Source organism: Salvia splendens, chromosome 1 (genome assembly GCF_004379255.2).
Source record: "Salvia splendens isolate huo1 chromosome 1, SspV2, whole genome shotgun sequence".
NCBI classification, from domain to species: domain Eukaryota; kingdom Viridiplantae; phylum Streptophyta; class Magnoliopsida; order Lamiales; family Lamiaceae; genus Salvia; species Salvia splendens.
Genome location: NC_056032.1, coordinates 13,163,562 through 13,177,009, shown reverse-complemented (window position 1 = coordinate 13,177,009; position 13,448 = coordinate 13,163,562). Strand labels below are relative to the sequence as shown.

Genomic DNA, 13,448 nt, shown 5'->3' with positions numbered 1-13,448 from the left:
ATAATTCATTGAGGCTGCATTAGCATAGGGCTGCTCACTTGATGTAATTGTAGTAGAGGACGGCAGATAACCTTCAATACTCTTTTGTCTTTCTTCTTGTACAACCATGGAGAAAACTCTTGAGAGAGAAGGCAATGGAACAGTAGATAGTATGCTGGATCTGATCTGAGAGAATGATGGAATTAAGCCTATGAGGAACTGCATTGTACAGTCATCCTCCTGGTATTTGTGTCACTTTGAAGCACTATCACAACGACAAGTAGTACAAGTGCACCAAGCAAGAGGTTGAGAATGCTTAAACTCATCCCAAACAATTCTGAGATTTGTGAAATAAGTATTCACATTCGAACTACCTTGTGTGAGGAACATAAGTTGTTGTTTGAGTTGATAAGATCGAGCTGAGTCGATCTGAGAGAATCGATCTCGTAGATCCAGCCAAAGCTCATGAGCATCTTCAATGTACATTATGCTCGGACATATCTGAGGAGAAACTGAATTACGAAGCCAGGAAATCACCATGCTATTGCATCTGATCCATGAAGGAGACAAGAGATCATCAATTAGAGGTCGAGGAAGTGATCCATTGACAAACGAGAGTTTGTTCTTAGCAATCAAGGCTGTGACGACAGATCTACTCCAATTGATGTAGTTAGAACCAATCAACAAGTGAGGAACCAACTGGAGACTCGGATTATCACTAGCATGAAGATAATACGGACTTGTGTTGTCTTCGACTAGAACAATCACCTCACCACCGCGATTTCCTCGGGGAGGACGATTCATTGTTTGAGATAGAATGGAAGCGGAAACACGTTTAAACTTCTGATACCATGTAGAAACAGAGAGATCCGATCCGAGGAACTAAAATGAAAACCGAGAGTTCAGATCTAACACACAAAACACACTGAATAACATGAGCTCAACATGAACTCATCACAAACTCATATCAAACCATACTAACTCAAAAGTATGAAACTGAGAGAAAAGAGAAACGAGAGAATTTATTTCATTACTCAATCGAATGATTACATGTTGTTACAATCCTCTTTTATAGTCTAGCTAAGAGGAAGAAAAAAAAAAAGAAAAGGGGTGCCAATTCATCCTAACTAACTAACTAACTTGAAAATATCTTCCAACGGTCATCAATTTCTTCCAACGGTCGACTCTTTCTTCCTTCACTCTTTAAACTGGTTTAATGTACTTCAACAATTCATGTTTTAATAATCGTGATATCAAATGGTGACATCACTTATTCGATGGATTTCTCTATCAAGTAAGGGGTAAGGGGTATTACAGCATGAGTATATTTTATTGATATATATAGTAGTATTAGATTTATATTATTTGTCACTTCCTACACTTTACTGAATTTGGGGTAGAAACAAATCAATTACTCATGTTCGCTGCACTAATGGAGTAGTAGGAGTACTAAGTAACAGCCGGAGACACGACATTATTGGCAGGGCTCTTATTTGATATTCTCTTCGTCCCATAAAAATATGCATTATTTCTTTTTTTAGTTCGTCCTATAAGAATATGCTCTTTATAATTTTAAAAATTCTCTTATCTCTAATGAGATGGGACACATTTTACACTAACAATATTTTACCAAGTGTGCATTAAAATGCATGCTCAATTCAAAGTGCATATTCTTATGGGACAGAGAAAGTAGTACAAAGATTTTTTCTAATTTCAGTTTCTAAGACTCCTATTCTCAGAAAATTGTAGTGATTCCGAGTTCACATTGTGATTTGTGACTAAGAGCATCTCCAGCCATTTATACTAAATTTAAATTTATTTTAGTGTATATCAAATAGTATTTAATTTTGCTCCAATCATTTACATTAAACTCAAACTTAAAAGAATATTCTATATATTATGTCTTTTACTCATAAAATTTTAAAAAGGTTTTGGTTTTTTTAATGTAAACCTAAAAATATGTATTTTACTCAAAAATAAAAAATGAAATAAATTTTGGAATACCAATAGAGCTAATTAGCTATCTTATTTTAGATTTTAGTATACTATTAAAGATTAAAGATGGTATAAATATTTAAAGGATTGAAGAGAACTAATGCGTAATTAAAAATGATTCCAAATAGTTAAAATTAATAAAGTGACGTAGCTTATTAGTTTTTTACTTTATTTTATTAATTATGCATTAGTTTTTTTATCCTCCCCTCTCTTTATTCACTGCCAACTCATATCCCCATGTTGCATCCTTTTCAATTTATTATCACTTTTTCTGTTCAATATACGAGATTAATTAATTCCGGATAGATCGTATTTATGAAGTAGACATTTTATACGTTTTTTTATTTGACTACAAAGTGGCTTGCAACTTTTTCAAAATTTTGTTATTTAATTCCTCCATATTGAACTGACGAACCTTATAAATTATTTTTGGTAAAGGACGAACCCTAGAAATTTGATTTTATGTTAAATGAAATGAGTAGATATAATTCACTTTGAAAGAATTGGGTAATTCTCGGTCTAATTGAGCCAATTATGGTGTTCACCTTCCACTAATTGTTGGGAGCCTTACTATTGAGATGGGTCCGCACTATTCATGTCTATTAAGGAAGAATTGAAATCTCACTAGACGAGTATTGGCCACCCGCCGTGTGCTTCGTACGTTTCGAGCTCGAGCCCGTGCTGGACTGGACACCGCCAGCCTACCTTTCAACGTCTTTGACCTCCTCCCAATCATCGACATGTTTGAATTCTTTGTTGTTGTCGTAAAAAAAGACTCGCAAAGCCGCTTTCAGAATGTCGGCTCCACTGGCTCCGCTTTGGTAATTCGCCGCTTCATTCTTGTAGATCCCGCAAAATTTTTTGACATCTCTGACGACTCGGTCAAAATGACCGCGGAGCATCTTCATGGTGCGGCGGCGTGAGCCCTTTGGCTTGTTCTCGTTGTAGGCGTCGGTAACCTTTTCCCAAAAACACTTGCGGGTTTGTTGATTCCCGGCGATGAGATCGTACGAGACGCTGACCCAAGCGTTGAACAGAGTCATTGTGTCTTTGCGGCTGTATTGATGACGACCTACATCCTCTTTCTCCTCCTCTTCCTCCACGACATCGAATGCGCGACCCCCGGAGCTTCCACCGCCTCGTCCTCCTTCCGGAGTGGGTTCAGCCGGAATATCCTCCCTAATTTGGGATAATCCATGCGATTGACCATACCTCGGAGCGGGGGGACGAGAGTATGCATCCACGTCAAAATAGGGTGGTTGGTACGCCGCCGGCGTCGACGAGGCTTGGGTGCCCGGCTTCGACGAACCGGAACCGGAAGCACCCAAGACATTGTACATGCCCCCCAGTCGCCAAACGTGTTCAAGTCATAGCCGCCGGAGCCGCCAGAGTTTCCGTCGCCAGACATTTTGAGATGAAAATTGGAGAGGAAAGATAGATGATTTGAGAAGAATAGATGTGTGTTTGTGTGTATAATGAGAATGAAAAAGGAGTATCTATAGAATAAAAAAAAGAAAAAAAAGAAAAAATAAAAAAATTTACCGCCTTTTATTTTTAAATTTTTTTTATTAAAATCGAATAAAAAATGATTTATTGCGTCAGCATGACGACGCCCACTCGCGGGCCAGCGAGTGGGCGTCACGCCTAGCGCCAGCGCGCGACACGTGGCGTTGGCGCGTGGCGAGCTGTCTCGTGAACCCACCATCTGGGACGAGACTGGGGACGAGACTAGGACGAGACGGAGGGCGGCATCGGCATAGGACCGAGACGAGACCGAGACAGGGGCGAGACGCTTTGCAGATGCTCTTAGTGGATATGAGGTTCACTACCAAAAATGTAAAAAATGAAATGGGACAAATTATGTGGGACGGACCGAAATGGAAAAATGGGACAAATTATCTGGAACGGATGGAGTATTATTTTAAGTTTGAGTTTAATGTAAATGGTTGGAATAAAATCATACTCCTATTTAATATGATATTTATACTAAAATGAGTTTGAGTTTAATGTAAATAATTAGAGATGTTCTAAGAAAAAAAAATGCTAGCAGGAGAAAATTTGATTGGTAATTTGTCATTGAAATGCGTTTCATTAAATAGGGGAAATTAGATAATTATAAAGTAGTAGTACTACAACTATAGTGGAAGTATAAAGTTGTTTTAATCAAAAAAATTATGAAAATTAAAAAAAAAGGCAAAGTTACAAAAAACTACTCCCAAATTGAATCCATCCACGTGGGAGAATGCAAGAGCGAGTAGCTTCAGTGGCAATGAGTAGGCGAGTAATGATTCGACGTTTGGAAAAAAAATTAAAAGCAGGTGGGCCCCTAGAGACTGGGAACCTCTCCTCCCTCCTTTTTCCTGCTTTAAATACGTCCTCATTTTCCCCACCAAATCTATCCCAACATTTCCCAAATTTAACAATCTAAATCTTCTGTATCTCCGTATCCCAACGACCGTGGCGAGAATCCGAGCGAATTTCGGGATTGTTTTCGGAAAATGGCGACCGGAAGAGTAGATCTGGACGGTAATCCGATAAAGCCGATGACGATATGCATGATCGGCGCCGGCGGTTTCATCGGCTCGCATCTATGCGAGAAGCTGATGGAGGAGACGCCACACAAGGTGCTCGCCGTCGACGTCTACAATGACAAGATCAAGAACCTACTCGAGCCGTCGTCGCAGTGGGGCGACCGCATTCAGTTCCACCGCCTCAACATTAAGAATGACTCGCGCCTCGAAGGCCTCATACGCATGGCAGATCTCGTAATTTCTCTAGCTTCTTCTGCCTTTTCTGTTTTTTTTTTTGCTGCTTGCGCTGCTTGTGTGTTTCCATCATCAATGTCGCTTTGCTTTGGATCTAAAATCGTAATCGAGCAATGAGTTTTGACGATCAGTTGTGCTGGTCATGGTTCCTGATTTGTAGTATAGTAGATTTTGTTTGGATTTCTGAATCTCATTGGATCTGCGCTGAAATATGTATCTTTACGGGATTTTTCAGTTCCATCATAGTGTAATCAAGTCTTCCGACTGGTAACCTGTGCGTTTTCATGTTACAGACAATAAATCTTGCTGCTATATGCACGCCAGCAGACTATAACACTCGTCCACTTGACACAATTTACAGCAATTTTATCGATGCTCTGCCTGTGGTAAGTTGTAATTTATTTGTGAACTTTAAATCTTCAGCTGTGATATTAAGATTGGATATGATATGATTTACTTGTTGATCAACATTGAAGATCTTGTGTGCTCTCGTGCGTATAGGTTAAATACTGTTCAGAAAATAGCAAGCGTCTCATACATTTCTCAACTTGTGAAATTTATGGGAAAACCATAGGTGCTTTCTTGCCTAAAGACAGCCCACTACGACAGGTAACCATCTTCCTGTTATCATTACAAGTTTGTATGGTTGATATGAAGTGATTTTTTTTTATGTAGAAGCCCTTTTCATGTTTCTTAGCTTGCTTTTGTTATTGGATTTCTCGTGTACTAGAGTAGGAGATTCGTTCAGGTGGGCTAGCTTTTTGTTTATCCTTTTCCCCAATCTTTTGATTTTTTGGTCAGATTTCTTAAAATTGCTTTCTACTGTGAAGGATCTTTTGCATTTGCATTATCTTGAACTTTTGCCTTCTGAAGGCCAGTATATATTCAGTCAATTTAGTCCTTAAGTTTCATGTCCTTGGAGAAAACGTGTAATTCTTATAAGAGTATGCTTTCTGAATGTAATCTAAACTCTGTTATCTTGCATTAGGATCCGAATTATTTTCTGCTCAAGGAGGATGAGTCCCCTTGCATTTTTGGCCCTATTGAGAAGCAGAGATGGTCATATGCATGTGCAAAGCAGTTGATTGAGAGATTAATATATGGTGAGTTAATGATGCATTCTTGCCTTCTGCTTAAATAGTCAGTTCTTGTGTTTAGAATGTTTGTACATGTTCTCCTAACTCTTGTTTTTTACAGCTGAGGGTGCTGAGAACAGCCTTGAATTTACAATTGTGAGGCCCTTCAACTGGATTGGTCCCAGGATGGATTTCATTCCTGGTATTGATGGCCCAAGCGAAGGTGTTCCAAGAGTTCTCGCTTGCTTTAGCAATGTATGTATGTTTCATTTGTTGTTTTTGTGACGGTGGCCATCTAGAATTATTATCTATGTCTTGTTCTTGTTGCATGTTCCAATTTGTGTTAATTTTGCAGAACCTCTTGAGGCGTGAACCACTGAAACTGGTTGATGGTGGACAATCGCAGAGAACTTTTGTTTATATCAAGGATGCTATTGAGGCTGTTCTTTTGATGATTGTATGTCCACTTCTATTTTGTTTTATACGTCTGTATGCAAGTATTATTCCATTACATTGTGGCTAAGTGATTTTTTTGTGTATTCAGGAAAACCCAGCCAGGGCTAATGGTCACGTTTTTAATGTGGGCAATCCGAACAATGAAGTTACAGTGAGACAGCTTGCTGAAATGATGACTCAGGTAATATTGGATACCCTTTGTTTAACTTGGATGCCTATCTTCGTGTCTCTAATTCAACACTCTCAGGTTTATGCCAAGGTGAGTGGAGAATCATCACTTGACACGCCAACAGTGGATGTGAGCTCAAAAGAATTTTATGGTGAAGGATATGATGATAGTGACAAGAGAATTCCAGACATGACCATCATCAACAGACAGCTTGGTAATAAAATAGTTTATTTCCTTGTATATGCTTGCTAGTGTCAATTATCATTTCCTGTTTGACAGTCATTTGAATTGCAAAATTATCAGGATGGAATCCAAAGACATCGCTCTTTGACCTGCTGGAGTCAACCCTTACTTACCAACACAGGACGTATGCCGAAGCAGTGAAGAAGGCAACCTCAAAACCCATGACAAGTTAAGCACCATATATAGTGAATGATAAGTTGGTTTCTCTTCAATGTGCTGCTGCTCTACTCTGCTTATTCATAGTGAATGACAAGTTAAGGCAACCTCAAAACCCATGACAAGTTAAGCACCATGTATTTCGCTTCTTCTCAGACACAATATTCTGTCTCATAAGCCTATAGCACACTGTTGTACTTGTAATGATCATCATCTTGTGTTGTCTAATGTCTTTTACAAGTTTGCTTCACTAGATATAAACCCTACCACCATTAAATTTTGTTGTAATTGAGGGAAAGTTTTAGAGGGTGTTCTGCTCTAATTTTCCTTAAGACAGCCCGCCTCGTATATTGTTTTGTTCAAACCTTTTCAGTCTACCATTTCTTTTAGATTATTTATTTATTTGTGATTGTTTTCTTGCTAAATCATCCTGCTTGTAGCTGAGCTATTTAGTCCCAATATATGAATCCTCAAATTCAAAATCAACACAATATAAGTTAGACAACACACACCTTCCAACTGAAGTTGATCTTTAACACACTTTCCAACTCTTTAATAAACAGAGTAAGCGGAAAATCTCTTGAAGGTTATGGGTCACAGTGGTACTATTCTCTCCGTTCCACCGTATTCGAGTCATTTTATTTTTTGCACTCGTTTTGGAAAAATAATACTAATAAATAGTTAAAGTGGAGAATGAGTCAAGTAAGAGAAAAACTATAAAAGATGTTATCTACGACTATCTCTCTTACTTTATTCTTTCTTCATTTTATTTATCATCATTTTTTCAAAATGATTGTACTAGGGAGTACAATATAGTATGCTCAGTTAAGATGGTTAACCAGTAACGAACATTTTTAAGAACACAAACCTAAGTATTTAGAAACGGAAACAAGATAAGCAGAAATAATGAAGAACATAGACAACAAGAAGCAATGACCCAAAGAAAATGCTCCTCCCAAAGCAAATGGACAAGTTCGATTAATCAATTATCAATTATACTCTTAAACAAGTAAATCATCAAGCAAAGTTTCAGTTATATGCTCCCTCTATCACCTTAACGCACTAAACAAAAACCACAGAGTTGAATAGAATGTTGGCGAGATTCCACACAAATCTGAATAACGTATCTTCCGAATTTGAAGGTGTCGCCGACCTGCACGACGTGGTATCCGCCGTGACGGTAGTCATTGCTCCCCTCGTCCTCCAAGGTGTAGTCGCTGGTCACGCTCTTATCGTTGCAGTTTCTGTCCACCGCCGTTGTCGCCTCCTCCGCCATTAGTTGTGTTGTAGATTGTGAGAATGAAGAGTCGGAGGTTATCGGAGATAGAACGACAGAGTGTTATGAAGGATAAGTCGGACGACGCACATACATAGTTAACCATTGTGGTATATTATATATAGAAAGCACAATCTCCATAAATGCCATTATTACACCCATAAAATTATTTATAGTACTACAGCATTAGGCTAACCACAATATGGATCTGATTTTCAGCCACATTTCAATGATGATGATTGATTTGAGTTTATCACTGAGAATCTGAGATATATGATATACTATGATTGATGATGATGATATGCATGAAATGTGTTGTTTCCAATAAATTGTCACGCTTCTTTGAACTAAAAAAATACTAGTAATCGGTGTGTGTAATAAATCTACATATTGTTAAACGAATTTAGTGCACAACAAGACAAATGACCAATTCTATTCTAATAAGGATATATTCATCTTAACTTAGCACTTAGAAGCCTGCAATTCTATATCTAGGTATACACCAGGAACTGCCAAAATGAAGAGAATTTACAAAAAAAAAACTAGCTCCGTCGTAGCACAATAATGGAAGAGAATTTACAAAAAACTAGCTCTGTCGTATGTATGTCGTATCACAATAACGGTGGGCCGCCAAAGAATGCTATATGCAGTAGTAGAGCTACAACAGCGCTTGGTATAAGCTTGGAAAGCATGTAATCTGCCGCGTTGCTACTGTCAACTTGTCCAGCATTGAAGAATTCAGTTTTACCTGTACTGGTTGTTGTCGAGACATTCACAGACGACGAACCTGTAGAACACAGAGTTTGTATGAATGAGTGAATCGGGATTGGTGGCACCATGTTAAGTTGAAACAAGGAGGAGATCAAGCTGAGCTAGTACAACTTACAGTCATAGTTCGCCCATCCAATCCTTTGACCAGCTATATCATACACCACAATCTTATCTTTCAGAACAAGATCTGCAGGGAGAGATGCCATGTCTCAATCAAAACCAGAGAAAGAAAGTCGAACAATAGGAAGTATTAGTAAGACTGGAAAACAGATAGATAGCCCACAAAATTGCAAGGAGAAATGAACACATTGAAACCTTTTCTTGAGCATCATTCGGAATTTAACCAAGCAAAGCCGTACAATAGCTTAAAAGTTGCTGTTATGTTTGGTGTATGAACTGTGTGTTTCCATATTACGAAAAGAAGTAATAGTATTTATAGCTGCATAATTATGAATATCATGGATAGAAGAGCAAAGTTGAAATATCCATACCTCCTAAAATGGTAATTCCTTGACCCTGAATTTTCTGGATGCCGATGCACCACACTGCAGCACCACCCTACAAAGCAAACCATTCCATATTTACCATGTATGTCAGATTATGTTTTGAATTCGAAGTTCAGTTTGACAAACTGAGACGAATCAAATCAGTAAGTTTCAACATGTAGTCAGATAGAGGGGCAAGCAACAGTTTTTCCAAGAGATTCCAAATGGTGCCAAATGTTGACTTACGATAGAGTTCTGCTGCAAAAGATAGTCTTGAGGCCTAAGAATCATTGATGCACCACCAGCAAAGTTTAAAGTAACTTGTGGGAATATTTCTGAGACACTGGAGAAGAAAAATGAACCACAATTATTTAAAAGGAACAGATAGGCAAGAAAGATATGCAAACCAGAAAAATAAGTCTAATGAAAAACCTCAAGGTAGTTAGATAGCATTGATTTCCTTTTGCAAGAAGAGAGCGTACTGATCCTGAGACGGTTTCTGTGATCTGCAGGGACAAAAGTATTCCACATATCAGGGATCAAGTAATATACGGAGTACTCAGTATAAGAATAACAGTATTTACACTCTGTTTGATATTACAACACAAATTTATAAATTTGCTATTAACACCACCTTTGAATTTTTCCCAATCAGAATGCTGACAAAGCTGTTTTAGTGGTACTTGTCCCACAACATTGTTGAACACAATTGAGATGTTGTAATTTTAAAACATACAGGCAACATTTAAACCAAAATAGAACATACAGACTCTTTTGGAACTTACTGCAGTAACAAATGGATCATACGCCTCTTCTGCAATGTACGCCAAAGTTGTGCCTGAGTCTATTATTGTTCCACGATTGCTTGAAGTCGCAAAGACTGATGAATCAATGTTGAGTGTCTGCCCATTCACAGCTATACTTTGTAGATATACGTTGTAATGTGGCCTGGAAAGGTAAAAAGAGCATATATTTCAAATTGCATTGCTGGTGACACATCTAACTAGTTGAGCTAGTGCAACTTCATAACAATAAGAATCCGAAGTATGCATAGAACTTGCAACATGGCAAACAAACGGACAATAAATTACTAATACTTTGACATGAATTATATGTCATGAGTTGTTGAATTATGGGCAAACTGTTTCTTTCCCAACGAAGGCTAGTTTCAGAATTTGAAATCATTAAGGAAAAGACCAAGCATGTCAACACTCACAAATGTATCAATATAGATCCTATGACCAATAATCTAGTTGAAGGCAGGCAGTTCAGCCTTCTCACCGCCTTTGCATCGAGAGCATATGTGAGACTATGCTAACAAAAATTAATCATGAAAATGCGAAGCAGAAACTTAGTTTTACTGTCCCGCCATATTAATAACTAGATTACTTCAATAGCCTCACTCACGCCTTGGAGGCTTGCTTATGCAAGTAGAAGGTTATTTTACTTCTCAGTAAAAATATGTACAACAATAACGTACTTATTAAACAGCAATAAACTTTAACCTCTAATTTTAAATAATCTACAAAAACAGTTCTTACAGGCATGTTTGCTTTAGGCAAAATATATTTTATCCACTTAGAAAAAAATCACAAGAAAGGGACCAACCAAAAACAAAAAAGACTTCCACACTGAACACATATCTTCTATGCAGAACAGCCTTTATCATGGAACTTCATATTGAAACTATCTGGTGTCCCACTTTACATTTATTCTAAAACCATCTTGAGTAAAAAAGTAAATCAATGAAAAACTAACTAAAATCGCAGGCTTTACATGGATGAACTTAAATTCACCTTAGATGAATACTTACAAAAAGATGTGGAAAGCAAATAAGAGAAGACGGAAGTTTCTGGGGGGAAAATACGTACTGTGAAGGAACAAGCGGAGTGTAAACAATATTCGGCTCCACTATTTGACCAAGCACCAATATACCACCCCCACCACTCTCTCCTCTCAAACAATGAGAAAACGAATACGGGGTGATTCCTTGTGAAGAAAGCTGTGAAATCACAGATAATCCCTGCTGTCCGAAACCAAATATACCATCAACTGCCCTATCTGGCTTGGTAAGGTCCCCAGTTTGTGATGTGCTACAACTGTGTAATGAATGTATCCAAGAAAATCAATTGATAAAAACAAGCACATATGATAATTTAACTAACATGAACAAGAACTAACCCGAAAACAACGGGTGCTGAATTATTTGAAGCCAGTGAATTCCCAACTATTGAGTCGAAATACATCGAGTCATACACATAGTAGCCGGATGTCCCGCTTCCATCACCATATTGGAAGGTATACCCACACTGGTTGTGACCGGAACAACCGGAATCAGAAGACTGAGCTCCCAAAGCACACCTTTGGTCAGAACATGAGATTGGTGAGGCTGTGGATGAGCTGGGAGGATCAAAAAAATCGAGCTCTATCTGTGGAGGAAAGCAATGCATTTCAATAAAGCATCAAAAATAGATTGCAAAGAAAAATGTTTGACATACTTGAAGTCCACTGGAGGTGGGACAGCCATCACAGGGATTGCAGCTAACCCATAGCACATCACTTCCAGTATCTATCTGTACATAGAATTCCTTTGCAGGAGTTCCCAATTTCACTCTTGTATAATATAGGCTGATAAACAAGAAATAAAAAATTCACCAGAATGAATTCCAATAAGTCATGAATATGCCTCCAGAGCTTAAAAAAAACATTAAATTCATGATGCAAAATAATAAAATTGAAGAGGAATTGCACGACCATCACATTCAATCACATTTATGTTTCCATTCCATTGGGTGCGAAAGCTTACCCAACAAGATAAGGATCGTAGGTGCCTTGAACAGAAAAATCAACGATGCCAGAAGCAGAAGGCTGTTGCTGTAACAACCTAGCGTGTCTGACTCGGTCGCGGTGCCTGAGTTGACTCATTCCAACTCCGTCATGACTCGCCCTCTCCAAGCTCAGCACCATTCTCTTCTCCTCCCCATCCACCGACAACGCCAAAAGTAGCGCCGCCGCCGCGATTACCTGAATTATCGCCGGCGGCATTCTCCAATCCAAAACCCACCCCCTTTGCTTGCACTATTAGCAATACAACGGCTATATTCAAATTATCAGTAAATGTGTCAATGAGAGAAAGAATGAGAGAGCAAAAGAGATTGTTCACTTCGATTGATTGTACGCTGACGGAAAAGGTTGTATGCAGATCGTTAATTCTGACTCTACTGTGTTTAAATACGTCTGTAATTTGTTCTCTGTTTTCCTTTTTCCTTTTCAGTTATGCACATGAAAATGATTCAAATCTATGATTCTTTTTTTCTCTAATGTTCAATTTATATTATCTACTTAATTAACAAATTAAAGAATACTCCAGTAAGAGAAATGCGTCACTTAATTGGACCGAGAAAAAAAAAATTATCATATAAACTAGGATAGGTAATTGATCTCATAGCTCTCTCTTCTCTCTCTCTCTCTCTTTTCTTCTCCAGTTTGATGATTTAAGAAATACAGCGTGAATTTGATGGATTGGATTAAATGGCAAATTAATCAAAGTTCGTGATAACTGATTTTCCTATCAAAATATTTTTAAATCATGAACGCCTTTATTTTTTTCAAAACAACCTTCCCAAGAAAAAACATTGTAAGAAAGAATCCAAAAATGAATCGCGGTCCATAATTTGTTAAGTTGATCACAAAAGAGTGACTGAATCTAAATTAATAAATGCAATTAGTCCACATGTAATAAAAAACTGTTTGAATAAGCAGCCACGTTTGTATAAAAATTCTATACCACGACGCAACAACATTCTAGAATTCTAACGCCAACGCGTCATCGAGATTAATTAACATAATGTGAGCTTAACGAGCCACGGTTCCTTTATTAATTTATTAATAATTGTCACTATGATAATTCATGACCATCATACAAACTCTGAATCTCGTACGTACTAAAACGATAATTAAGATGGAAAATTCAAAAATTTTCACACTACTCGTAAGATATATTATCAGATGATAAGAGACGATGGCATTTGTTTGATATTTCACACTATGATATCAGAAAAGTTAATAATACTAGAT

General features: G+C 37.8%; 3 protein-coding genes across 3 annotated transcripts; 1 reads left to right on the top strand and 2 right to left on the bottom strand.

Moving 5' to 3' along the window:
- Nucleotides 1-231: 231 nt before the first annotated feature.
- Nucleotides 232-783, bottom strand: LOC121798426. The gene has a single exon (XM_042197464.1). The coding sequence runs from the start codon at nt 781-783 to the stop codon at nt 232-234; it is 552 nt and encodes a 183-aa protein (XP_042053398.1).
- Nucleotides 784-4,364: 3,581 nt separating this feature from the next.
- Nucleotides 4,365-7,233, top strand: LOC121796165 (UDP-D-apiose/UDP-D-xylose synthase 2). Its single transcript, XM_042194928.1, has 9 exons — nt 4,365-4,739; nt 5,033-5,125; nt 5,241-5,348; nt 5,728-5,842; nt 5,937-6,070; nt 6,171-6,272; nt 6,360-6,452; nt 6,519-6,654; nt 6,744-7,233. The coding sequence occupies exons 1-9, from the start codon at nt 4,473-4,475 to the stop codon at nt 6,854-6,856; spliced, it is 1,161 nt and encodes a 386-aa protein (XP_042050862.1). The 5' UTR covers nt 4,365-4,472; the 3' UTR covers nt 6,857-7,233.
- A 1,197-nt stretch (nt 7,234-8,430) lies between these two features.
- On the bottom strand, nt 8,431-13,052 carry LOC121796158 (aspartic proteinase 36-like). The gene is made up of 10 exons (XM_042194918.1): nt 12,178-13,052; nt 11,870-11,999; nt 11,553-11,800; nt 11,243-11,470; nt 10,157-10,319; nt 9,804-9,877; nt 9,618-9,714; nt 9,378-9,444; nt 9,002-9,073; nt 8,431-8,902 (listed from the first exon to the last, which is right to left on the bottom strand). Exons 1-10 carry the CDS (start codon nt 12,414-12,416, stop codon nt 8,727-8,729), a joined length of 1,494 nt encoding a protein of 497 aa, XP_042050852.1. The 5' UTR covers nt 12,417-13,052; the 3' UTR covers nt 8,431-8,726.
- Between the last annotated feature and the right edge of the window lie 396 nt (nt 13,053-13,448).